Source organism: Furipterus horrens, unplaced genomic scaffold, assembly GCF_987537825.1.
Source record: "Furipterus horrens unplaced genomic scaffold, mFurHor1.1.pri manual_scaffold_5, whole genome shotgun sequence".
Classification (NCBI taxonomy): domain Eukaryota; kingdom Metazoa; phylum Chordata; class Mammalia; order Chiroptera; family Furipteridae; genus Furipterus; species Furipterus horrens.
The window spans coordinates 200269731-200296310 of NW_028327175.1; the positions used below are offsets into that span (position 1 = coordinate 200269731).

Here is a 26580-nt window from a genome sequence, read left to right on the forward strand (position 1 = left end):
TTGTCCTTATTTTTCTCGTCACCCCAGTGCATTTTGAGGGCCACCGTTTTATGGGATTCACTTAAGCAAATTGTGCCCTATTAAGTGTTTTGCCCAAATATGAAGAGAGCAAAATAATTAACCTTTTGAAAATGCCTTCTTTAGTAAAAAGGTATTAAATTCTTTTCCTAATGTCATTTAGTTGCTTTGATGCTTGTATTAGATTTTGAACTTTACTGGATCAACTAACTTCTGCTAGTCCAGAATGCCCTGATAAAAACTGTAAGTAGGGTTTTCCCCAGTTAGTTTTAATGTAAGTCTTTAAGTGAACAAAAATATCATTCGTAGCTAGGAAGGGAATTAATGCAGTGTAATGATGGAATCCAGAATGTTTGGAAGTTAGAACATCACTGAAACAGTCAGTGGGTGTATATAAAGATTCATTCCCTTCGGTCAGTAACTTACCTAGTTGGAAACCTGAGAGTTCAGTTAAATGGTTCCTTCCATTCCACCCCCACCAGCCCTAAACTGACGCTGCTAACCAAGGAAACAGTCAGCTTTGACAATCAAGGAACTTATTATGCCTAACAAACTAACGTGAAAATTACTAGTTATTTCACTTTTCCAAAACTCCATTATATTTTTTATAAACTAATGTAAATAATTATTTATATTTAGTATTCTGGACTGGTTTTCATTTTTATAACTGGTAGACTAGACCTCCCTTAAACTTTTAGCAGTGAAACCTCAACTTTATTTGTGGGAATAAACTTCAACAGAGTAGATTAGTTCCTGTGTGTTTGCTGTGCCAGTGTGAATTGTAATTTACCAAAGAGAAGGACGTAAGTGGCTTGGTCCTACAGAAAAGTTCCCTTGAAAGGAACACCCTTCTTTCAAAGAAAAACTGATCCCATGGGATCTGTGTAGATGAGACCCTGTGGCCTGTTGGTGGCACAGCACACTGTCCTCGTACTCAAGTCCCACCCGAGGACATAAGAGGAGAGAGAGATCCAGGCTTCAGAAACCCTTTCCTCCCTGGCTTCACACGTGGACATTAACGTCGTCGATCTAATGTGATGTTCCTGCTACCTCAGTCACCAGCAAACTGAATACATGTTACCCGAATTGGAATTAAACATCGCTTTCTTAACTTTAGTTTTCAAAAATCTTTGGAACTCATTTCTGTGGAACTTAAAACACACTTTTATCACGACTTTGTGTTTTCTCGTACTGTGGGACAGTTAATATTTTCAAGACAAGTTGGTAAAGAACAGGATAAAACTTTGTGTTTGGATTTTAACATTTGATAGTCTGTGACCCATTTCATTTTTAAAGTCATGAGAACACTTCAAAAAGTAAAATACTTGGAAAGACCGGCACCAAGTGTTTCGTTATAGGAAACTTACTTGTGAAGTCTTTAATCTGATTCAAAAATCAAACCCTTATCTTTAAAATGTTATCCAAGGAATACTCACACTGTCATTTTAAATTACAATGGTACTTTATTTTTAAATAGTCACAAGGTTTGACACTTCACACATACACAAAGATACCACTAATAAATAACAAAAGTAGAAATACTTATCGAAGTTACAACAGACATAATGTTTAGCTGAGAATCACTGCAACAGAGTAAGGCTCTAAAGACACGAGACAAACCAACCCTCGTTTGGAATCAGGAGGGCAGCTTCCCTAGCACACGGGCTTACAGCAGAGCCGTTTCCATGTGCTCACGGTTCGGGCCATAAAACCACTTTTCACACGACTGCGCTCCAACTAAGTTCCCGCTGTGTAATAGTCTACGTGAAAATGTTAAGGAACGGCCCCTACAAAAAGTTTTGAAGACTTTTAAGAATTTCCAATATCCAGCAACTGTACATTCTTACCTGAAAACAGCAAATACCTGCTGGTATTCACATCTCATGTCTCAGGTTTTGACTGACACGTCTTAATGCTCCAAGACTTTGGGGTGTACAAGGTGGCAGAAAACTTAAAATTTGCCTAGAATATGGGGAAGTTAGGATCAAATGGGCAGACTTTCTTGACTATATGCCAATAACACTCAATTCTTCACAGAGAAGGTTAAGCCATCAAAACAAAACCAGCTTTTTTAAAATATTCAAATGCTTCTCCATATTAGTAACTTTTCAACTAAAAACTAAATGTATTTAACTTGAGGTAATACACAGAAATGAACAAAGGAAAACAGATTATAAAAAATGCTAATCCCCCAAGCGCACCCATGACCATCCTGTGTGTCTGCCTCACACTCAACCCCCCCACTGCACCCACTCCGAAGAGTCAGGTTATGCCCCGGAGTACTCTCTTCCTGAATTCCCTTCCGAGAGACGAACTGCTCTGTAGTGTATACGCTACTCAGGCCTGCACAGTGTAGGACGACACGCTTCCGTTGTCCTGACTCAAATTTGGCGATCTCCTTGGAGAACCTTTCCCAACAGACAGAATTTATGATCCCTAGATTCAAAGTCAGTGCAGGTTAAAACAGCCTAATATGTGAAACTTTCTGGGGCGTGGGGGTGGGCGTGGGGGGGTGAGGATTAAGTAAAAGCCACAGGAGCCTTTGTGGCTAAAAACTAAATCTGAATTATTCGTGTCTGGCACTGTGTAAACATATTTTTAAGTTCATTCTGCTGGACTTCATTAAGCACTTCCGGCTCTGCAGGGCTCTTCTGAACCCTTGCCACCGCGAAGCTGATCCCCTGCGTTAGCCCGGCTTGGGTGATGTTAGCCACCTGGGCCATGGAGCTCCGGATCTTTGCGAAGGGAGACACTGCCCTGCTGCCGCTGCTCTCGGGGGGAGACGGGGTTACGCGAAGCCCTGCCTCGAGTTCAAGCACGCTGGACCCAGAGCCGGGGGTCTTCTGAGATGCGACCGAATGCGCTGGTTCGACAGACAGAAACTGGGGGCCTGTTCCAGAGAAAGACACGTCTAGCTGAGACGGTCGGGCAGGTATCTGTTCCGCTGCTGCAGATGGGGTTTCCTCATTAGAAACGTGATTGGTCGTTCCATTTCCTTCCTCTCGAGCCTGCTGAGGAACAGATCTGGTTTCTAGTAGTTGGGTCATTTTGTTTTGTGCGTCTTGTACAAATCTGTGGCAGTAAATATCCACAGGCTTGGCAAAGCCTGTCAGTGTGTGTATATGATCAGCAGAAGGGCTTTTTTTCAAAGGAGACTCCCAGCCTCTCCCAAGCTCACTTCTGTGAGCAGCGATGGTAATCTCTGAAGGAGCATGAATGCTAATATCGGTGCTGCTAATAGACTGGGAGCGGCTGCCTAATCGAGGTGCTGAAGCAATAATACCGCAACTGGGAAGAACATAGTCTATTGGGCCTATGTTCTCTAGAGAATTACCTAGCTGCCTGTCTTCATCAGACTTGGAATTTGTAAGGAATTCATCAGAGTGATAGGAGTCATTATCTGAAGACATCTCCCCATCAGACTCGGCCTGGACTTTATTATCCATCACACTTGTGTTTTCCACGGTTTCAAGACTACTATCTGATTTCCAAAGGTTTACCTTTAAGTTTGGTTTTAGAAAATTTACTTTCATTTCAGGTTTTGCAAAGTTTCCTAGCCTTCGTAGATTGCCAATATTTACATTGGATTTGGTCTGTTTCACTTTTTGATTCAGAGATGAAAATTTGCTCATTAAAAATTTTTTTCCCTGGGCCAGAGAGCCTTGGTTTTGAGATCTGATGCCAATGATGTCTTCATGAGGTTTACTGCTCTTCCTACAGATTAGACGAGAAAAGAAGTTAATTGCACAGTTAATGGGTAGCATTTTACAAGAGGGCAGCAGAAGCCTTTGTAAATGACATTGGTGAGTTGTCTCCAGGCACTGAGTGGGAACAGGTGGCCTGGCTGTGTGACTTAAGTCCAGCAAGCAGGCCAGAGACATCTCCCACATGTGCTCTGTCCTCATCTGCCTCAAACAGGCCACAGGTGCCACGAAGAGCCCACCCTGTGGGAACACTACCACGTCTGCAATATCTTACTCCAACTCGGTGACACTTCCTGGTAACTGGGTTAATTGTGTTCACAGAGTTCTTTCGGACCAAACTTTTGGTCTTCAGAGCTGATCACTGTTTGCTATGGCATATTCCCTTTAACTGTGTTCTCCTAGGCGTTCAGAGAAGAGGAGGAAGTGAGGGAAGCCTCCCATAGATGCCTCACCCCATGTTTTTGTATATTCTGAGAATAAATATTTCTCAAAAAAACAAAAGCAAAAAACCCCACACCCAAAACTCAGGCTAATCACACTTGAAAGGCTGCACATCCACTCTAAACTGGCAAAGGCAAGTCCGACTATAAACAGGACTCTGGCACCATAACCAACGCTATCTAACACACTCCAAACGGGCTGAATTCAAGAGGAGGTGGGGGAGGAAGAATTTTGTTTCCTGATGTTTCCTATGGATCATCTGAACTTATTTTAAAGGATTTGGGACATATAACCAAGTGGTTCCTTCTTTAGCATCTCTCGTAACAGCTATACATACAGTTCACCACACGTGTCTCAGACATTTGACTCTTGCTGGCCACGCAGGATCACTGGTCATGAGACTATTTCATAAAAATTACAACAGTAAAAACTACTGAAACAATTCTATTAAAAACACCTAGTGTTTAAAACATACTGGCTATTTTCTCTACAAAGTTACTTAAATTTGAGTGCTCCCCCTCTTGAGTATGTTTTGAGTTTAAAAACATATCACTTGCAGCCATAATTTTAACAAAAAGTTTTACTTCTTGATCCACAGAAATTTGAGATTTCCCTCTCTAAATACCAACTCATTACCATATTGTGATACGCCACATGTGTGCACATATTTTTAAAGAAGTAAGACTTTGGATAATAATGTCTTTATTCTTGAGAGAAAATCGAAGTAGCATACTCACCTCTCCAGTTTTTTCTCGATTATAGGTACGTCTAATCCCATGGCTTGTTTGGTGATCTGCAGCATTTCTGCGATGCACTGAAGGGTATCTGAAACCCAAATAGAGCTGCTTGCCACTTTCTCCAAAAACATACTAAAGAATAGCAGTTCTAACTCAGAACCCTAAGTGAAATCTGTGATCTTCTAAATACAAATTTATTTGCTTCAATTTATAGAAAGCTGCTACGGATTCGTTACGCCCCCCACTAATTAAGTAATCTAAAACCAATTTTAACAGAAGAGTAACTAAAGAGCAAAGGAACTGGATCAGTTGGAATTAAAGTGCTGGATGCCGAGGTGATAGCTGCGCACCAGACAGACACGGTCCCTGACTACTACTAGTCACGTGAGGCATATGTGGCGGGAGAAGCCCAGCACCCATATGGCCACACACATACAATTCCCATTATTGATCCCCTTGCCCCAAATTACCTCATCAGTTCAAATAATCTCCGTGCATTGCTGAGAACAAAGTTCTCAAATCACAAAGCTATTTCTCTGGATCATTTAGTTGGTAACGGTATGTACTGCCCCCAATTCCACTTGGGCTTATAAGAGCAGATAAAAAGCTATCACCCAGTAATTTCATCCCTCATTACCTTTCCCGTCCTCTTCCGGACTGCGCACCACGGCTCTCAGCGTGTGGAAATAGCCCCCTGCCGCTTTGTGCCGGTAGTGCAGCCGCATGCAGGAGAACTTCGGCTTACCAAAAAGAGTGGGTTCCAGACCTGAGGACCCAAATGAAAATGCGTAAGTCTCTCACATAATGTTTCCTTTCTCCTAAATCTTAAAAAGACCAACACATTCATCCATTAGATATTTAGCACATTTTTCTTCATAATCTTAAGTAAAAACATACAAAATACAACTTATTGTGACAATTTGATGAGATTATAAATCAAAACTCTTCTTCAGTCTCAAATATTTAAACTTTCTTGATCCCTGGGTTAATCTTCACAAGATAAGTAATAATAAAGTTATTATTCGATTATATCTATCACTAATCTCTAAAGACTAGAAGCGAGTCCTAAAAAACAGACTACTGGGAAGACCCCCTTCTGGTTTTAATAAGATGTTACACCGGTTGCATAAATAATGTGACCTACTCTTGGGAGAAACAGTATTTGCTTTCTACGACTTGGTCAGTATCTTAAAATTTACCTATTTCTATTTTTTCCAGGTCTTCTAGACTTAGTCGTTGATACTGGCTTACTTTGTCAGCTTCATCATCGTAACTAGATAAAGGGAAAGATTAAAAAGAGGATTAAAATCAAAAGCATATTTGTCTTGTCAGCTGAGGTATAATAGTAGCAACTACTATGCAGTTAAAGTCTTCCATAGTGCAATACCTATAAACATAAATATTTTAAAAACTAGAAGGAATGAGATTAACATATACATAATTAATAGCTAAAGGAAAATCAGTTTATAGATCTTACATTAAAAGAGATCAATTCACAGGAAAAATAATTTCAGTTTTATAAAAACTTTTACAAAACAAAACCCAACAAATCTAAAAACCTAAAAAGGCAAAAAATACAGAGAAATATATACTGAACCTATGTATTTGTGAATAATACAGCAGATAAATCACATCCAAGTCAAGAAGGAAAAGTCCATGTGATCAATGCCACTGGCACGTGGGCCAGTGACTAAAAAATGACATTTTACACAAGGCCAGAGAAGAAAGTAAATATTAGGGAAAGGCAAGGCTAAGAGGAAGTACTTGTATTTTTGCTAGTGGCCTTCTCTGGCAATAAACCACATCACTCATTACTGTAACCAAGTGATGTAACCAAAATAACCTATGAAGTGCCATGTGTGCATGTGTGTGCATACACAAATACACATGCAATATTATCTGCACAAAGACAGCTGTCTGTATCATTCACAATAGAAAAAAAAAATTATTTTAATGCCTAACAACGGGGAAACATGTAACTATGGCATAGTAATAAAAACAATGCTACATGGTCATTAACAATAAAAAGTATGTGCTACACATCAAACCTTGAGAGACATGTAGGAAATCATACTGAATGCTAAAAGAGGATACATAAACACACTGATTAACTATTAACATTTTCAAATTAATTAAAGGAAGTCTGAGTGAAGTAACAGTTATGTAAGATAAAGGGGTTCAATGCCATTTCTTAAAATATGTAATAAATCCAGATTCTTAATTTCCTAAAATGAAAATTTACTCAGAGTTAAAAACACAATGAAAAGCTTTTAAACCAATAAGCGACTTACTAGGCAACGTAGTAGGCAGAGTTAGAAAGCAGTAACAGCACGTCCACATCTCTGTGAGTAGCATCAATGAGGCTAAACAAACGTGACACAAGCAATTAAGTATTTCATTTTCATCTACATTTTTGCCAAGCTTATTTTTAAAGGAGAGCCACTTATAATAAAAGATTCAGGGGGGCAGGGGATCAAAATCAAATAATCATCGTGTCCTACCTCTGAAATTAAATGTGTACCATCTATCCATCTGGAAATTTAAAGAACAGAAGAAGGAATCCAGTTTGGGGGATGGGGTGGAAGGAAGAACTAGAGCTGAAGAGAGGTCCCTTCTCACAGAGGTGGGGGGGGTGTGTGGATAACTGGGGGCAGCGGGGGGGGGAGAGATTGGACAGTGGCAAAGGGGGGAATTAGAAAGAAAAACATGAAGTTGAGAAGGAAAATATAGTTTAGATTATCTCACATGACCTAAGCTTTGAAATGACACTGCACATAAGGGTTTTCTTACACTCGTGTAGAGCGCAGCCTCTGAAAGAACTTTACATAAATACAACATGTGCAAAAATGGAACCAAGCCCAAGCTACTCTGCATTTTTTTATCATAGATTAATTTACTTGGCTTTCAAGGAACAGCAAACATTTCCTTATTCTAAGTCCATTTGGCCATATTTACCTCCACTCTAAAATCAAATATCAAAATAAAGGTTAGACACTAGATGAGTGTTGATAAATCACCAAGCCAAAACTACAGTAAAATACCCATCTTTTTAAGATTACAAGGAAATAGTCAATGTATAAAATCTAAAAATAATAGATTAACAGGGAGAATCTGTACTCAAATAGACCCTTTAATATTCACCTAACATTAACACCTTTTCCAAAAAGATAGAAATTAATCTGCATTCTTATATAAATCTCAAAATTCCACCATAAGAATGGGTAATTCTGCTTCAGAATTCCATACCTATTTGCCAAGATCTATCAAAATGCTACTGAAAAACAAATGGGGAACAGTAGGGACAAAATCATCTGTAGACTGAATTCGAGCCACGTATTTCGTCTGCGTCAGAATGAGGTCACTGTTTAACCGGCGCTGCAGAGAAAATTTTACCAGAGGCTCAAACTGCGGCATTTTACATGAGCGAGACCTCGCTGCAGTGTATTCCAACAGTCTTGATCTAAAATAACAAATTCTCAGTTTTCACCTAACGAAATACACCCCAAAATACAACGAGTAAGATGCCAGGAAGCGTGAGCACTGACTAACCGACGGAGGGGAAGCCGACAGAAGCCAACAGCCCGGCCGCCCCCCGGAGACAGGACGGCCCCGGGGCGCATCGGTACTCACGTGCCGTGTGCAGACGGTTGCTGGGGTCAAGCCGCAAAAACTGCGTCACAACACTTATCTCAGCATGAAAAATGTTCTACTACTAATTAGTGTCACCTAAGCCTAGTCCCTACTTTGGCGTGAATATTTACATCAGTCAGACGTGATCCTCAGTCAAAAAACATCATGTCCTTAAAAAAAAACACGGAACACTTGGCACACCACGTAACAGGCAGTCGAGGAAAAGGCAGCCCTCCCCCCACCCACATTTGACTGAAGGTTCAGCAGCGGCGGACCCCGAGTCTCCCTCCCGCCCCGCCCCGAAGACGAACACAAAGCGCTGCCCCACGAGAAAGAAAAGGACCCCCCGCCCCCCGCGCCCGCAGCCCCGGGAGCCGCTCTACTCGTTCTTGCTCTCCCACCAGTCGGTCAGGCCCTCCTTCCACACAACGAACACGAAAACGGACAGCACCACGTGCAGCCCGACCACCGCGACAATGGTCGCGTAGAAGCCGCTGTCGTCGGGGGACATCAGCAGCAGGCTCTGGAAAAGCAGTAATTTACACGAGAAATACAGCCCCACGGGGACCTTAACCATGAGCCCCGCAAAGAGGAGGAAGATCTTTAAGGTGGTCGCCAGGCTGCAGCCCTCGGGCTTGGGCTCGGCGGCCTTGCCGGCGGCCCGCTGGGCGCTGGGCGGGGGCCTGTGGGAGCGCGGCATCGCGTCCGTCCCTGCGTCCGTGCGTCCGTCCGTCCCCGAGTCGAGCTCCGCGGCAGCGGCCCGCAGCCAAGCTCGCGCCAGCACCGACTGCGGCAACTGCGGCGGCCGCGGCGACTGCGGCAAGTGCCGGGCCCCGCCCGCCCACGTCACGGGCCGCCCACTTCCGCTGCGGCACGAGGCCAGTGCGCAGGTGCGGCCGCCCCCGGCCCCCCGGGACCCCGGGGCACGGAGCCCAGCTGCGGGGGGCGGGGCGCCGAGGGGCCGCAGGTCCTGCACCCCCACCCAACCCCGCGAGAGGTCACGGGCGCCTCGGGGCGCGGCTCGCCCACGGCTCGGAGGGACGCGGCAGGCGGCCTGCGTCACCGGGCTCGGGCACCGGCCCCCGCGGTGTCCCGTGCCCACGAGCCCCGTGGCCCCGCCACGCCACTTCACCCGGCGGAGGGGAGGGGGCCGCCGACTCTCGGCGTGGAGAACGCGCTGGGCAGAATAACGAGCGGTCCTGCGCGGGACACGGGGGCGGCCGGCCGGTCCCCTTTCCCGTGGGAGGCCCCCTCCCGCCCGCGGTGCGCCCATCGGCTGTCGCCGAGGCCGGCTCTTCGTGCCGCAACGGGGGAGCGTCGGGGGGGGGGGGGGCGGGCGGGGGCCGCGGCGGGGCTGCGGGGTCCGGGCTGTGCTCGGGGCTGGAAGAGCACAGGGCCCGGGGCGGCAGCGGGCACTGGGCGCGCCCCGAGGGGGGCAGCTCCGGGGGGGGGGGGGGGGGCCGGGGCGTTCAGAAAAGGCAGCGGCAGCCGTTCCTGCGGCCCGGCGTCGGGCCATTCGTCCACAGCTTGCCGTCACTTCTGCAGATATTTAACTGGGGTCGTGCCCAGAGCGGGGCGACTGAGGCACGGGTCTCTGGTGCAGTATTTAAGGGGGTGCAAACCCCGCCCCCAGCCATCGTGGCCGTTTTTAATGCAATATTTAAAAATATATAAACTAATGCAAAAATGTGATGAACAAAGCATCAACACTTTTTTTAGAAAGACAGGATCTGACTACACTTGTACAACCCTTTCTCACCTGCCCCCCCGAAATCCCAGCCCTGGTCCCTGTAAAACTTAATTTACGAAAACATGGCCCAACTAAACAACAAGACACACAACCCAATTTTTAAAATGGGAAAAGGATTTAAACAAATTTTTCTAAGGAAAATAAGTAGCCAAAAGCAGAAGAAAAAAGTCTCAATATCATTTGTCACTATGGAAACACATCAAAACCACAATGATACCACTTCACACCCACTAGACTTGATCGTTAAAAAATGGAAAATAAGACGTGATGGTGAGGACACGAAGAACTGAAACCCTCGTACATTACTAGTGCGAATGTACAATGGTGAAGCCACTGTGGAAAACAGTTCGGTGGTTTCTCAAAAGTTAAACCTAGAATTATGCATGACGCAGCAATTTGCACTCCTGGGTTTATATCCAAAAGAAAAATAGGCGCTCAAACAAAAACGTGTTCACGGCATCACGAGTCACAGCAGAGGTGAAAGCAACCCAAATGCCCGAGCAGCTAACACGTCAGCCACTGTCAGACACACTTCCGGTGTGGCCAAGCTTAGAGGACACCCTCCCAAAACCAGAGTGGAGAGCCTCCGACCTGAGCAGTCTGTATGTACCTGTCACCAAGGAGCAGGCACAGTCAAATCCCACAAGGCGGAGGCCTCCCTGGCCGCAATCCAGCATTCCCTCTAGCAATCCTGTCGTCACAGGAAGCCGTGGAGCTCCCTGCCCATGTCTCCTAGGGGCCAAGTCAGTGTCTGCACCGAAGCCCTGACACGGAGAACTGCTCCCCACCAGGCACTGGCTTACATGTTAGCACCAACGAGACAGGGAAGGCAGCACCTCAGCCAATGAGACCTGGGCCGAGGGGACAATCTGCAGAATCTCTGACTCTGCTTCTATAGGCCTACTTTTCCAACACTGACCACAAGGAGTAAGATGAGGATGAGAACAGCAGCGGTGACAGTGCTTTGGCAAGTAAAATAGGCAGCGAGATGCTCTCACAACCAAACGTAGCAATAGCTCATTCAAGAATGAATTAGAAAACAAAAACTTCTTGCGGTGACATCTGAAGCAGAGAGGTTCAAGAACTCCAACAACAAACTGGAAATGACGAGACTTTGCCAGAGGCCACAACCGAAGATTTAGAGCAAAGAATCTTGCTTACGGAAGAGATGGAGGCATAGGGAGACACGCTTCACCTCCTTCCGCAACCAAAAGGATTACATCTACCTCAAAACCACAAACACCCAGAACTACCAGAAAATTGAGCTGTATGGAAGTCCAACAAACAAAGGTATAAAGAAGCAATATTCATCTGGACAGGAAGGAGGGGCGGAGCCGGGCAGAGAGAACGTGGTGTGGGGGTGGCAGCAGCAGCAAGGCAGTGGCTGTGGTCACCATCAGAAAGGGCAGCCACACATTATAAAAGTCCTGAGGGACACCTGGGAGGCGATCCCAGCCCCAGACCAGGCTGCGCAACTCACAGCTCCAGCACCGGGGAAAATAAAGCCTCATTGCTTCTGACTAAAAACCAGTGAGGGCTGGAGCGATGGAGGAAACTGCCAGACATTCAGCAGAGTCCATTTCTTTAGAGGTCCCCATGGTCATAGAATGCCTGCAAACCCACCCACCACCAGGGCAACAGCTAGAAGGGCACCAGTCCATATGGGAAGCTGATGAAGTGCCTGGAAAAGGGGCGAGCACAGAGCAGGTGGCATTGTTCCCTCTCTGACCCCTCCCCTACATACATTGCCACAAGGTGCTGAATAGGTTGCCCCAAACTGACAAACACCTAAAGATCTGCCCCTTACAATATAACAGGTGCAACAGCTCTACCTAAGACACAGACGCAAACACAGGAGCCTGTCAACTTGAGGAGACAGAGAAGTGTGGCCAAAAAGAAGGAGCATAGATCAAGGTTCCAGTGGGAGAACTAAGCAATGAGGAGTTAGCCAACCTAACAGACACAGAGTTGCAGAGTTCAAAACACTGGTGATAAGGATGCTCACAGACTTGACACCACGCTTGAGTACAACAAAAACATAAGGGAAGAATTGAAGGCTATGCTAAGTGAAACAAAGGAAAATCCACACAAAACCAATGGTGAAGGGAAGGAAGCTGGGGTTCAAATCAATGGTTTGGAATATAAGGAAGAAATAAACATTCAACCAGAACAGCAAGAAGAAACAAGAATTAAAGAAAACGAGGAGAGGCTCAGGAACCTCTGGGACAACTTTAAACGTACCAACATCTGAATCATAGGGTGCCAGAAGGAGAAGAGGAAGAACAAGAAACTGAAAACTTATGTGAAAAAATAATGAGGGAAAACTTCCCTAATCTGGTGAAGGAAATAGACATACAAGTCCAGCAAGCACACAGAGTCCCAAACAAGTCTGACCCCAAAGAGGACCACACCAAGACATGTCATAATTAAAATGCCAAAGGTGAAAGATAAAGAGAGAATCTTAAAAGCAGCAAGAGAAAAGCAGAGAGTTTCCTACAAAGGGGTGCCTATAAGACTGGCAGTTGATTTCTCAAAAGAAACTTTGCAGGAAGAAGGGGCTGGCAAGAAGTATTCAAAGTGATGAAAAGCAAGGACTTACATCCAAGATTACCCTATCCAGCAAGGCTATCATTTGGAATGGAAGGGCAGATGAAGTGCTTCCCAGACAAGGTAAAGCTAAGGGAGTTCACCATCACTAAGTTATTATATGAAATGTTAAAGGGGCTTATTTAGGAAAAAGAAGATCAAAACTATGAACGTTAAAATAACAAACTCCCAACTCCCAACAACTGAATCGGGGAAAAAAAAAAAAAAAAAAAAAACTAAGCAAACAAACAGCATAGGAACTGAATCATAGATATGGGGATCATTTGGAGGGTTATCAGTTGGAAGGGGGAAGGGGGAGAAATGGGGAAATGGTGCAGGGATTAAGATGCATAATTGGTTGGTACAAAAAATAGCCAGAGGGATGCTAAGAATAGTATAGGACACGGAGAGGCCAAAGAACTTACATGGGGCGGGAGGGTGGGGGGTTGTGATTGCTGGTGGGAAGTGGGGTACTGGGCGGAGGGGAGCAAAGGGAAAAAACCGGGACAATTGTAACATAATCAATAAAATATACTTTAAAAAATATTGTTAAATAAAGACTTAAGAAATAGAACAAGAAGCAAAAAAGGAACTAAAAGAGAAACTCAGCAGAAAGCTCAGGCTGAGACCCACTGTAGCAGAGCTACATGCATGAAGGATCTTGGTGGCTTTTTGTCTTTTTTAAAAAAGGGAATAGTGTCCTCTATTTTTAAGGGTCTTGATTTTTGTTTTAAATTTTATTTATTTAGCCTTAGAGAGAGAGAGGAAGGGAGAGAGAAAGAGAGGGAGAGAAACATCACTGTGAGAAACATTGATTGGTTGCTGCACACTATCCCCCACCAGGGGCCGAATCCGCAACCCAGGCCTGTGCCCTGACCAGGAACTGAACAGGAGACCCTTTGCTTTGCGCGGTAACGTCCAACCAGCTGAGCCACACGGGTCAATGCAGATCTTGGTGTTTAATGAGCATGCAGAGGTCACTCATTCCTCAGTATGACCACTAGATACACAAAAGCTCTGGGGCCAAGTTAAGACCTACAGACAAGGCAACAAGAGGTACAGGACGAAATGAACTCAAGGGCACAGCAACGGAAGCATGCAGCAGTTTCATGTCCATTATGAAACGGGAGACCATTTGGGAAGAGACATTGGTAACATGTGGGTAGCACCACCGACTGAAACCCTGATAGTGCACTGGAATTTGAAAGCTTAACTTGCGGTGAAGGAGGAGTGGGCTCTCCTTTTCTGAAATGTGCTCATCACCGTACAGCCCAGATAGAGCCAACCAGCAAAGGGAAGGACGGAGTGACACTTCCTGTCTAGCACGTGTTATGGATATGTTATTCTTCATCAGGAGCTTTAACCAAAGATGATCAGAAGATAATCAGTAGCTCCCTGTTATCAGAAAGCCAAATTTTATTAAGATTAAGAGAACTGAGGAGGGCAATTACTGGGCATTACGAGAGGGGTGGAAGTCGAAATATGGGGGCGGGGGGTGTTTCATCAAGTTCATGAAAACGAGAGGAAACTGAAGCTCAATTTTAATACTGAAGTTGGCATTTGGTAGCTGAGAATTATTATGAGGTTTAGGAATCTAACTACCCAACACGGATTTCGTGAAACACCTGATCCTAGCCTAGCCTGTTTCAGCATTATTTTCATATAATAGAGTACCATTAATTTCTGTTGTGACAGCGAGGCTGGTTGCCAGAAAGAAGTTTTGAGTGTTTTCATGTATCTTTTTCTTAAATGCCAGACCTCTACTGACTTTTAACAAGTGTACATACTAAAATTTTGTTGTAAACTTTAACATAGCTACATAAGCTTTACATTTTTTCTACTCCTAACCCAGGGTACCAACTTTACACAAGAATTACAGAACTAGCCCTGGCTGGGGTGGCTCAGTGGATTGAGCACCGGCCTGTGAACCAAGGGGTTGCCGGTTCGATTCCCAGTCAGGCACCTGCCTGGGTTGTGGGCCCGGTCCCCAGTTGGGGGCATGTGAGAGGCCACCGCACAGTGATGTTTCTCTCCCTCTCTTTCTCCCTCCCTTCCATCTCTGAAAATAAATAAAATCTTAAAAAAAGAATGACTTACAGAACTGGAAATGAAGTCAGATGTAATGTGACCATACAAAATGGTCAGCTTTAGACAGAAACCATTTTGGTCTTTCCCTATTTCACTTATCTCCAAAGTAGAAATAAAAATACTTGATCTAAGGAAAATGGCATTGACAATCACACCGCTTTTAAAAAATGGAAGTGCAAAGTTAAAACATAAGCAAAATGCAGGCATGATATCTGCACTTATTTCTGAATGGGAATTAAAAGTATTATCTGCTGTTTTTTGGTGCTGGACTCAGTTGGTCTGCTATTTGAAAAAACAAAAACAAAAACCAAGGTACATGCATTAAATTTTTTTTTTACCAAATGGCTTGTAAGAGCACAGAAATTGTCTGCTAAATTGTGTGTAAGAAAAACCTCATCTCTTATTTTAAGAATCAGCAAATTGCATCCATACATACAGTACTGACTACCAAAATGAAATAATCCATGAAATCATAAAGTTACGGAAAGTTTCCCTATGAACCTACAGTCAATAATTTAAAATTTCTTTTTAATATTTGTAAATAATACTTGGCATTTAATTGTTCTTTCTAGCTTGTTTTACGTCCCTTTTATTAAAAATACAATAAATGCAGCCCTGGCTGGTGTGGCTTAGGAGCGTTTTGCTACAAAGCAGAAGGGTCGCCTGTTGGATTCCCGGTCAGGGCACAGGCCTGGGTTGCGGGCTTGTGCCAGTCGGGGCACGTGCTGGAGGCAACCGCTCGATGTCTCGCTCCCACATTCATGTTTCTCTCCCTCTCTTTCTCCCTCCCCCTTTCTCTAAAAATAAATAAATAAATAAACTATTATTTAACATACAATAAATGTAATAGACAAAAATCTAAATAGAGCCTTTTATTCTCAGAGCTTGGTCTAGAATTACCTGAAATGTCTCGAATTCACAGAATGGAGATTATAATAGGATGGTTTTGCTTTTGAAAAAAAAAGCGTTAGGTGGCCTATGTATTTTAAGAAAGGCCAGGACCACTTCACAACCAACCAAAGTAACTAGAATCACTGTACCTCCTGCTGCACTATGTGCGTTAACACAATAAACCCAGATGCTGAGAAGGGAAACCCATGCAGCCTGCTGCAAATCATAGTTTCACAACTTTTTATATCAAATAGTACATTAAAATATTTCCTGTTACTGAGCTTTCAGTGCCCCCTAATTCTGAAGGAAGGCGAGTGCCTCAGGCTGCCTCAGTCCCAGCTCCACAGGAGAAAACTGCCATGCACGACACATCCATGCTCACAGCTTTGGGGGGGAGTTCTGTTAATTGTGGAAACTTCACAACATCAGAAATTTAAGCATGTTCGTTACCAGGACACCACTCCAACTCACCTGGGGTCGCAGTCAATGAGGGCCCAGCCCCCGTGGAACTTTTCATTATCAGGCAGCAGTAACTTCATGTAACTTTGTAAGAGCTGGCTGATAAGTTCCTGGTGGCCTCTCTGATTCTCCTTATGCAAAGCTTCATGCTCCTTCTCCTTGTTAAATATGGAATAAAGGTCTTCTGTCACTGGGATGCCTTGCATCAAGTCTAGAGTAGAAAATGTTAATATCTATCATCATCTTAGTTTACTAATACATTTTTAAAAAACAAAAGATAATGAAGACCTAAAATTATTGAACTCTTATAAGAAGACATAGGTGTAAATCTTTAGAGATCTTGGATGAGGCATGTTTTCTTTCTTTTTTATTTTTTGAATAGGACACTAAAATCACAAACAACAAAAGAGAAAAGAAACAAATTGAACATCATTAAAATTAATAACATGATAGTGAAAAAACAACCCACAGAATTGGAAATAATATTTACAAATCACCTGATAAGAGACTTATACCCAGAATATAAAGAATTCCGAAAACTCAGTAAAAAGACAAATAAGCCCATTTAAAAATGGGCAAAGGCTCTGAATAGACAAGCTAACTTCTCCCCAGTGTGGCATGTGGCTCAGCTGTAACAAATCACTACAGCCCCATTTCCTTCAGGGGTCAGGGACAGTGAGACTGGAGTGGGCTTCTGAGAGAGGTCTGCCACCACGGGCCCTACAAGGGGGAGCAATAGCCCAGCTGCTACTGGCTTCTCTGTCTCAGCCTTAAAGAGATCCGGCTTGAGGATTAGGAGAAGCTGATGCTATGGGTGGTGGAACGCAGACAGGGACAGAACCTGAGTCCTCAAGGACATAACTGAGTCACTAGATCAACCAACAGAAAGAAGGTATCTTATTTTTCCTTTAATAAATAGCTAACATCCAGTTTTCCAGGCAGCACACACAGCAAGTGACCCAAATTTCCTTATAGCAGACTTCTCAAATTCCCAACTGGCCTGTGTCTAGGACCTACTATTTCATGTATGATAAATACTAGGTTAAAAAGTAGGATTTATAAAATATTCTCAGACACCATAGCATAAAGTGTTACATCTGGACCTAATCCAGAATATTCTATATTATTTTAATCCCATAAGGTAATATTTTAATGAAAATTAAATTTAAAACATGCCAAGGCATGAATTATACCGGGCAATCTAGCCTTCACTTGCTCTTCTAAAAAATAATTAAGCACAGGGAGGCTGCCAAGTCGAGGAGGCAAAGAAATATGACCCAAATGATAAAACAGAACAAAACCCAGAAAAAGAACTAAATGAAATGGAGATAGCCAACCTATCAGATGCAGAGTTCAAAACACTGGTGATATGGATGCTCAGAAAACTCACTGGGTATAGCAAAAGCATAAGGAAAGAAATGAAGGCTACACTAAGTGAAATAAAAAATACACAGGGAACCAACAGTGGAGAGGGTAAGGCGAGATTCAAATAAACAATTTGGAACAAAAGGAAGAAATAAACATTCAACCAGAACAGCAAGAAACAAGAATGTAAAAAAACAAGGAAGGGCTTAGGAACCTCTGGGACAACTTTAAACGTACCAACATCTGAATCATAGGGTGCCAGAAGGAGAAGAGGAAGAACAAGAAACTGAAAACTTATTTGAAAAATAATGAGGGAAAACTTCCCTAATCTGGTGAAGGAAATAGACATACAAGTCCAGCAAGCACAGAGAGTCCCAAACAAGTCTGACCCCAAACAGGACCACACCAAGACACCATCATAATTAAAAGGCCAGAGGTTAAAGATAGAGAATCTTAAAAGCAGCAAAAGAAAAGTACAGAGTTACCTCCAAAAGGGTTCCTATAAGACTATCAGCTGATTTCTCAAAAGACACTTTGCAGGAAGAAGGGGCTGGCAAGAAGTATTCAAAGTAATGAAAAGCAAGGACCTACAACCAAGACTACTCTATCCAGCAAAACTACCAGTTAGAATGGAAGAGCAGGCGAAGTGCTTCCCAGACAAAGTAAAGCTAGAGGAGTTCATTATCACCAAGCCATTAGTATATTAAATTTTAAAGGGGCTTATTTAAGAAAAAAAAGATCGTAACTCGTCGGCAGCCGTCCGTCTCTAGAGACGATGGTGTAGCTTCTTAAGAGTCTATCTGCACCGCCGAGAATGGCTGTGCAGTCCGACTCGGGAGTGACATGGTATCTGTCTCCTCCCGTGTTGAATCGACATCTTGCGATGACGCTGGAGTGTCCTCTCCAGTGAAGCTGAAGCTACAGAGCCTGGGCAGGGTGATATGGAGGGTCTGCTGTTGCCCATGCAGCAGACCCCCCCTCTCTTCGCAGCTGAAGGGTCCAAGGGAAAGACGGAGTCAATACAGCTTGGCTTCAGGTGCGCCGCAGGAGTTGCCGGTGTTGACTACAACGTCAAACCGCCTTAGGGACTCCGGCTCCGGATTTTCTGTCGGGGTTTACTCCCTTAGCCTTTCCCCTGAAGAGGTATGCCGCAAGGCAGCGGAGGTTTTTTGGAGTCAGAGTTTTCCTTCTCTGATGTGCCCTGACTGGAAGATCGAACCAGCGACACTTAGCTCGCAGGCCGACGCTCAATCCACTGAGCCAAACCAGCCAGGGTAGATCGTAACTATGAACATTAAAATGACAACAAACGCACAACTATCAATAACTAAACCTAAAAAAAAAAAAAAAGAAAGAAAAGAAAAGAAAACAACAAAGTAAGCAAACAACCAGAACAGAAACAGAATCATTGGTATGGAGATCCTTTAGAGGGTTATCAGCTGGGAGGAGGAAGGGGGAGAAATGGGGAAATGGTGCAGGGACTAAGAAGCATAATTGATAGGTATAATATAGACACGGGGATGTTAGTAACAGTATAGGAAATGGAGATGCCAAAGAACTTATATGCATGACCCATGGACATGAACTAAGTGTGAGAGGATTGCTAGAGGGGACGGATATACCGGGCAGAGGGGGACAATGGGGGAAAAATTGGTACAACTATAACTGCGTAAGCAATTAAAAAAAAATACATATATATATATATATATATAAATTATTTAATTTTAGAGAGAGGGGAAGGGAGGGAGATAGAGGGAAAGAAACATCAATGTGTGGTCGCCTCTCGCATGTCCCCAACTGGGAATCTGGTCCGCAACCCAGGCATATGCCCTGACTGGGAATTGAACTGGCCACCCTTTGGCTCACAGACCAGTGCTCAATCCACTGAGCCACGTCAGCCAGAGCTATAATATATTTTTTAAAAACAGAATTGGTTAGTATAACCTCTAAATCAGATACCCTAATATCCTGTTAAATTACACCAATGGGAAGAAAGGATGGTATTTGTCTACAGCAAGAACACATGATAAATATCATGGAAAGAAAGAAAATCACCTTGTTGCATCTCTCAGCCTTGACTAATGGAAAACAAATAGAATATGGAGTTTTCAGTTAATGAGGTTTTAGGGTCCCTATTCCATACACCAGGGGTCTCAACTCGGCCTTCTGTTACATGAACAGAAAACTGACAAATATGTATGAAAATTGGTGGTTTCATGTGTTGCTCCAGCCTAAAAAATTTGTCAAATCCTAATGTGCTAAAATTTTGAATTATATTCATTAAGATGCTTAATAGAAAATCTCAAGAATATTATAAAACATGTTAACTATGTTAATAAAATTGGTTTCTGTAAGACAGTCACAGAAGGAAGACGGAATCTTAATTAAGAAAGGTTTTTACATCCCTTACCTATGACGGCTTGCCTGTAAGCATCCTTAAATCGGTTCAGGTAATACCTATTTGCTGAGTTAACACCATCTTTCATAACTCCTGCTAACTTCCTTTCTCCAGTCCTTGTGAAGTCACCCTGTGAAGGAAAAGTGATACTGACAATTTATTTAAACACAAGAATGTTCCCAACATCAATATGGGCTTTTAATTCAAGATGGAATTCTTTAGGCTTTTATAATTTCCAAACAATGTAGTTAAATTAAAATATCTACTAGTATTTGGCTCTGACCCAAGCATGTCAAATAATTAAACATGCTATTTGTAGCAAGTTTTCAACTAGATAATGCTTTAAAGTCAAGTCATTCTTTGCAATATATAGAATTTTGAGAATTTACTGGTCAAAACTCTTCACAACAAAGGTGCCAGAGCAAGTCCTTAGAGAAACAGGGACTTAAACTTAGGGCAAGGAAAGCAGAGTCTGTTTTTCCCCATCTCAGCGCCACGATTTCCATCTAAGGCAATCGCAGACACAGACCTGTCCTAAACCTGACAGTTTTGGAAGATCTTGCCAATTAGTTAAGTCATTCACTGGAAATAGTAATTAAATAAGTTATCTATTGCAGAAAAGTCATGAATGCTGAGTCCAAAGAATTTCCAAGAAAAAATAGTTCTTTTTTCCCAGCTTTGAGATCGGAGTGACAAGTAGTATTATGTAAATTCCAGGTGTACCACATGATCACTTGATATATGTGTATAAATATATATATATTTTTCACTGGATGATGCTTCATGGTAGTGTAGACCAGCTGAAATTGACAGCAATCAAATCGAGACATTGAGAACAACCAACGTTACACCATGCAGGAGATAGGCGACATACTCATAATATCCAAATCAATAAAGTTATTGGTGAAAAGGAAAAATGGAGTCTTATTTTATGGAAAAACCACACAGACTTTTTGGTCAACCCAATACAAGGGCTACCTTTTCTCCACATCCTTGTGAACATTTATCTCTTGCCTTTTGATAACAGCCATTCTTACACGTATGAAGTGACATCTCACTGTAATTTTGATGTGCATTTCCCTGATGATTACTGATGTTGAGCACTTCTGCATGTACCTGTTGACCATTTGTATATTTTCATTGGAAAAATGTCTGTTTAGGTCCTTTACCTATCCTTAAATTATTTTTTGAGTAGTATGAGTTTCTTATATACTGTAGATATTATTAACTCCTTATCAGATACATGGTTTGCAAACATTTTCTCCAATTCCTATATCACAGGCTGTCTTTTCACTTGGTTTTTGTTTGTTTTTTCTTGCTATGCAGAAACTTTTGTCTGATGTAGTCCTTACCACTTACTTTTACTTTTCTTGCTCATGTTCTTGGAATCACATCCAAAAAATCATTGCCAAGACCAATGTCATGGAGCATTTTCTCTGTTTTATTATAGGAGTAAACTATAAAGTTTCAGGTCTTACATTTAAGCCTTTAACCCATTTTGAGTTAAATTTGTATGACAGGTGCAATTTAATCTTTTGCATGTGGATATCCCATTTTCTCAGCACTATTTATTGAATAGACTATCCTTCCCCCACTGAGTATTGCTGACTCCCTTGCCAAATATTATCCCCAGAATTTATTCATCTTATAACACACTTTACTAGTTGTACAACAGTTGTTGACTTTATGTGAAGGGGGACTCAAAAAACCCCAGAATTTATTTATAAAAAACTGTGTATTTATTCTTAAATGTTTAAATTTCAGTCACCCTCAAAGCATGCTCCATTTGATTTAATACACCTATCAAGATGTTTCTTCCACTGCTCAAAACAGTTTTTGAACTCCTGGTTTTGATGCCTTTTAATGCTTCTGTCATTTTGTGTTTCACCTCTTTCACATCAACAAAATGTTTCCCTTTGAGACTGTTTTCATCCCAGGAAAGAGGAAACAAAACAAAGTCGCTCAGGGCAAGATCGGGTGAATAGGGAGGGTGGGGCATGGGGGTCTTGCTGTTTTGGGTCAAAACCTGCTGAACACTCAGTGCAGTGTGGGCAAGTACAAGCGTAAGTCACTCATGATGAAATGGCAAATGCGTTGAATCTTCAAAACAAAATTCACTGAAGCCAAAAGCAGCCTCTCGCGACAACGCTGGCTAGTTTCACTGATACTGATGGGTTCCTAAAACACTCACCTAGTGGGGGATGTCTGAACTATAAGGATCCCGCCCTCCAAAAGATAATTGTTTTTTGGGGGGTCCCCCCTCATATGTGTAGGTTTATTCCTAAGCTTTTAGTTTGATGCCATTGGTCTATGTGTCTGTTTTTAAGCCAGTGCCACACTATTTTGATGACTATGGCTTTGCAGTATGGTTTGGTTACTATAGCTCTGTTCTTCTTTCTCAATCTCTTTTGCTATTACGGGTCTCATAGTCCCGTACAAACATTATGATCCCTTTCTTCTATTTCTTTGAAAAATGCCACTAGAACTTTAATAGGGATTGCACTGAATCTATAGATGGCTTTAGGTAGTATAAACATTTTAACAATATTAATTTTTCTGACACATGATCATGATATCTTTCCATTTATTTGGAAAATAAAGAAGACCCTCAAGTTCTTTCATCAATGGCTTATGGTTTTCAGTGTACAGATCTTTCACTTTCTGGGTTAACTTCATTGTTTTCAATGCTATTATAAATGGGATTGTTTTATTTCTTTTTATCAGACAGTTTGTTGTTAGTGTAGAGAAGCACCACTGATTTTTTTGTATGTTGATTTTGTATTCTGCAACTTTACTGACTCATTCATTAGTTCTAACAGTTTTCCAGTGAAGCACCTTTTTAGGATTTTTCTATGTCTAACATCATGTCATCTATAAACAAATTTCCCCTTCCTGATTTTTCTGGCTAGTTTCCAGTACCAACTATGATGAATAGGAGTGGTGAGAGTGGGCACCCTGGTCTTGTTACTGATCTTAAAAGAAAAGCTTTTAACTCCATTGAATATAATGTTAGCTGTCAGTTTGTCACATATGATCTCTATTATGTTAAGGTACATTCCTTCCATTCCCAATTTGTTGAGAGTTTTTAATCACAAAAAGATGCTGAATTTTGTCAATGCTTTTTCTGCATCAAGATGATTATATTATTTTAATCTTTCATTCTACTACTGTAGGATGTCACATTTATTGATTTGCATATGCTGAACCACCCTTGCATCCCAGAAATAAATGCCACTTGATTATGGTGTGTAATCCTGTTAAATTTGGTTTGTTCATATTTTTTGAGAATTTTTGCATCCATATTCATCAGGGATATTGGCCTGTAGTTTTATTTCCTTGTATTGTTCTTATCTGGCTTTGGTATCAGGACCTCATAAAATGAGTTTGGGAGTGTTCCATCCTCTTCTAATTTTTTGAAGAATTTGAGAAGCATTGGCATTACAGTAGTCCCTCTCTATACTGCGGTTCACTAATCGTGGCCTTATTATATTGAGGAATTTTAAAAAATATTATATTTAATTATTTATCGCAGATTTTTTGCTATATCGCGGGATTTTGCGGTGCTGTATACGTGTGTTGTTAAAGTTACATAGGTTTAAGGGTGTAGAATAAATGTAAGATTTCTACTTCGTGGGGGGTCTGGAACGTAATACCCACGATAAGCGAGGGAATACTGTAATTCTTTAAATGTTTGTTGAAATTCACTAGTGGAACCATGTGGTTCTGGGCCTTTCATTGTTGAGAGGTTTTTGCTTAATGATTTCAATCTTCTTACTCACTGGTCTGCTCAGATTTTCTGTTTCTTCATGACTTAATCTTGGTAGGTTGCATTGTTTCTAGGAATTTATCTTTTTCTTCTAAATTGTCCAATTTGTTGGCATATAATTGCCAACACAGTCTCACAGTCCTATGTATTTCTGTGGTATCAGTTATAATGTCTCTTGCATTTATAATTTTGAGTCTTCTCTGTTTTTCCTGGTTAGCCTACCTAAAGGTTTGTTGATTATAAAGAAAAAATAAACTTAGTTTTATTAATCTTTTGTTTTACTATTCACTATTTCATACTTCTGCTGTAATATTTATTATTTCCTTCCTTCTGCTAACTTTGGGCTTAGTTTCTTCTTCTTTTCCTAGTTATTTAAGGTGTTAGGTTGTCTGAGTTTTTTCTTAATATAGGTATATTTCTAGCTATACACTTTCCTCTTAGAACTGCTTTTGCTGCATCCCATAAGTTTTGGTATACTATATTGTGCTTCCACTTCTTTTACGATTTTATTTACTTATTTTTAGATAGAGGGGAAAGGAGAAGAGAAGTAAGAGAAGGAGAGAAACAATAATGTGCAAAAGAAACATCGATCGGTTGCCTCTCACATTATCAGTTGCCTCTCACATGTCCCCCAACTGGGGACCTGGCCTGCAATCCAGGCCTGTGCCCTGACCGGGAATTGAACCGGCAACCTTTTGGTCTGCAGGCTGGCGCTCAATCCACTGAGCCACATCAGCCAGGGCTATTTCAAGATATTTTTAATTTCCCTTTTGACTTCTTCTTTTATCTTTCATTTCCACATATTTGTGAATTTCCCGACTTTCTTCCTGTTATTGATTTCTAATTTCACACCACTGTTGGGAAAAAAAAACAAACCCTGATACAATTTCTGTCTTCTTGAACATGTTGAGGTTTGTTTTATGGCTTAATATATGATCCATCCTGGGAAATGTTCCATGTGCACTTCTGAACGGTATGTATTCTCCTGTTAAGAGAGAGGTTAAGTGACTTGCCCAAGGTAACAGTTAGTAAGAGGTAGAATTGGGATACAAATTTAGGAGGCAACTTCTCATACTGGGGACAAACTCCCTCAACAGACATGTTTTGTTTTGCCTATATAAAATTTAAAAACCAAGTAGTTCATATACAATTCCAGATTTCCTAACTCCCTTGAGAAGTCGGAAGATCCAGCAACACTGGGCCTCCACCCCCATAAAGCAGCAGCAGACCAGCACCCTCCTGAGACAACAGGATCCACCCAACCCCATCCGTCCCTTTAATCTAATGGGTGACCTGCTTGAGTCACCTGGCCCCCGGCCTTAGCCAAACAGCCCAGAAAGGAGTCGGCTACCACCTGTGGCACACACGCCTTCCTCTCAGAACCAAGGCCGGCTTGAAGGCACACTCCATGCCCCACAGAACGACCCACAGTGCCCGCTGCAGGTCTTTACCTTGAGAGCGGCGGTCCCCGCGTACTGCCTGCTAATGGAGTCGCCGTTGTTGGCCCACATTATCTGGTAGATCCGACTGCATTTCACCGGCAGTGGCTGCTCTGGGGGCATCACGCCTAATTTTTTCAGCTAAAGTTAACATATTGGCGGATTAATTACATATAAACCAGGACACCATAGCATAAAATTTACATTGCAGAACAAGGAATAATGTTCATGTACAATTTAGGACCCTTAAATACAAGAAACGGTGTTTTCAGACTTTTTCAAAAGAAAGCACCACATGAGAAATAACTTAATGAATTGCTACAGGTGAAAAAATAGAATGAAATATTTATGGTGTTTTGTTATAATTTTTAATGTCATACTCATATTATATTTTGTCTTTGTTTCAAATTTGATCGGAAAAGCACACTGAGCCCTGTCTGGTGCAGCTCAGTTGATTGGCAGTTGTCCTACAAAGGGAAAGGTCACCAGTTCGATTCCCAGTCAGAGCACATGCCTGGGTTGTGGCCTGGTCTCCAGTTGGGGTGCGTGTGAAAGGCAACCAATTGGAGTTTTTCTTGCACACTGATGTTTCTCTCCCTCTCTTTTCTCCCTCCCTTCCCCTCTCTCTAAAAATAAAGTAAATAAAATATTTTTTAAGGACACTGAAACAGCAATATTAATAGTAGCAGAACACTAATTGCCCAATAAATATTAACTATGTGCCAGGGCTAGGGTTCCAAGAGATTTTTTAAGTATTATCTCATTTACGCATCCTAACAATCCTACGCAATCAATATGCTTATTACTGCATTTTATTTTATTTTATAAAATTTTTTTTAATCCTCACACAATGATATGTGTATTGATTTTTTAGAGAGAGAGAAAGAGAGTGAGAGAGCAACATGGATTGGTTGCCTTCTGTATGTGCCCCAACCTGGGACTGAACCCATAAGCCAGGTATGTGCCCTGACTGGGATTCAAACCGGCAACCTTTTGGTGTACAGGATGACACTCCAACCAATGGAGCCACCCAGCCAGGATGCCTATGAGTCCATTTTAAAGATAAGGAGACAGAAGACTGGAGAGGTAAAGTTCTTTGCGTGGGGCCAACACCTAGTATGTGGAAGAGCCAGGGCTTAGACTCAAAAGCCTGACTGCTTCGATGAGACATTAGAAGGAACAGACTCATATCCTCAGAGGATAGTCACTAGGTTCTATCACCAAAACAAAAAACAAAAAACACCTAGAAACCATGCTAGGAATTCCCACCTTGGGAATTCATTACGCAGATGTTGAGGGCCAAAGGAT

The 26580-nt window shown here is 42.2% G+C and overlaps 1 protein-coding gene and 1 pseudogene across 3 annotated transcripts in view; both read right to left on the bottom strand.

The window, feature by feature from the left end:
* Window positions 1-2302: 2302 nt before the first annotated feature.
* The window catches only part of INPP5F (inositol polyphosphate-5-phosphatase F), a 70351-nt gene continuing 46073 nt past the window's right edge, over window positions 2303-26580 (bottom strand). The window contains exons 13-20 of one of the 3 annotated variants that reach the window (XM_090278773.1): window positions 25285-25413; window positions 20080-20197; window positions 16317-16515; window positions 7192-7263; window positions 6100-6173; window positions 5538-5666; window positions 4901-4988; window positions 2303-3732 (exon numbers count right to left, since the gene is read on the bottom strand). In XM_090278773.1, the coding sequence (XP_090134899.1) occupies window positions 2574-3732; window positions 4901-4988; window positions 5538-5666; window positions 6100-6173; window positions 7192-7263; window positions 16317-16515; window positions 20080-20197; window positions 25285-25413 (1968 nt within the window). In that variant the 3' untranslated portion in view covers window positions 2303-2573. The remainder of the gene's footprint in view (window positions 3733-4900; window positions 4989-5537; window positions 5667-6099; window positions 6174-7191; window positions 7264-16316; window positions 16516-20079; window positions 20198-25284; window positions 25414-26580) is intronic. The other 2 variants (XM_090278774.1, XM_090278775.1) reach the window with 2 other exon arrangements.
* Window positions 8855-9255, bottom strand: LOC150010777 (vacuolar ATPase assembly integral membrane protein Vma21 pseudogene; annotated as a pseudogene).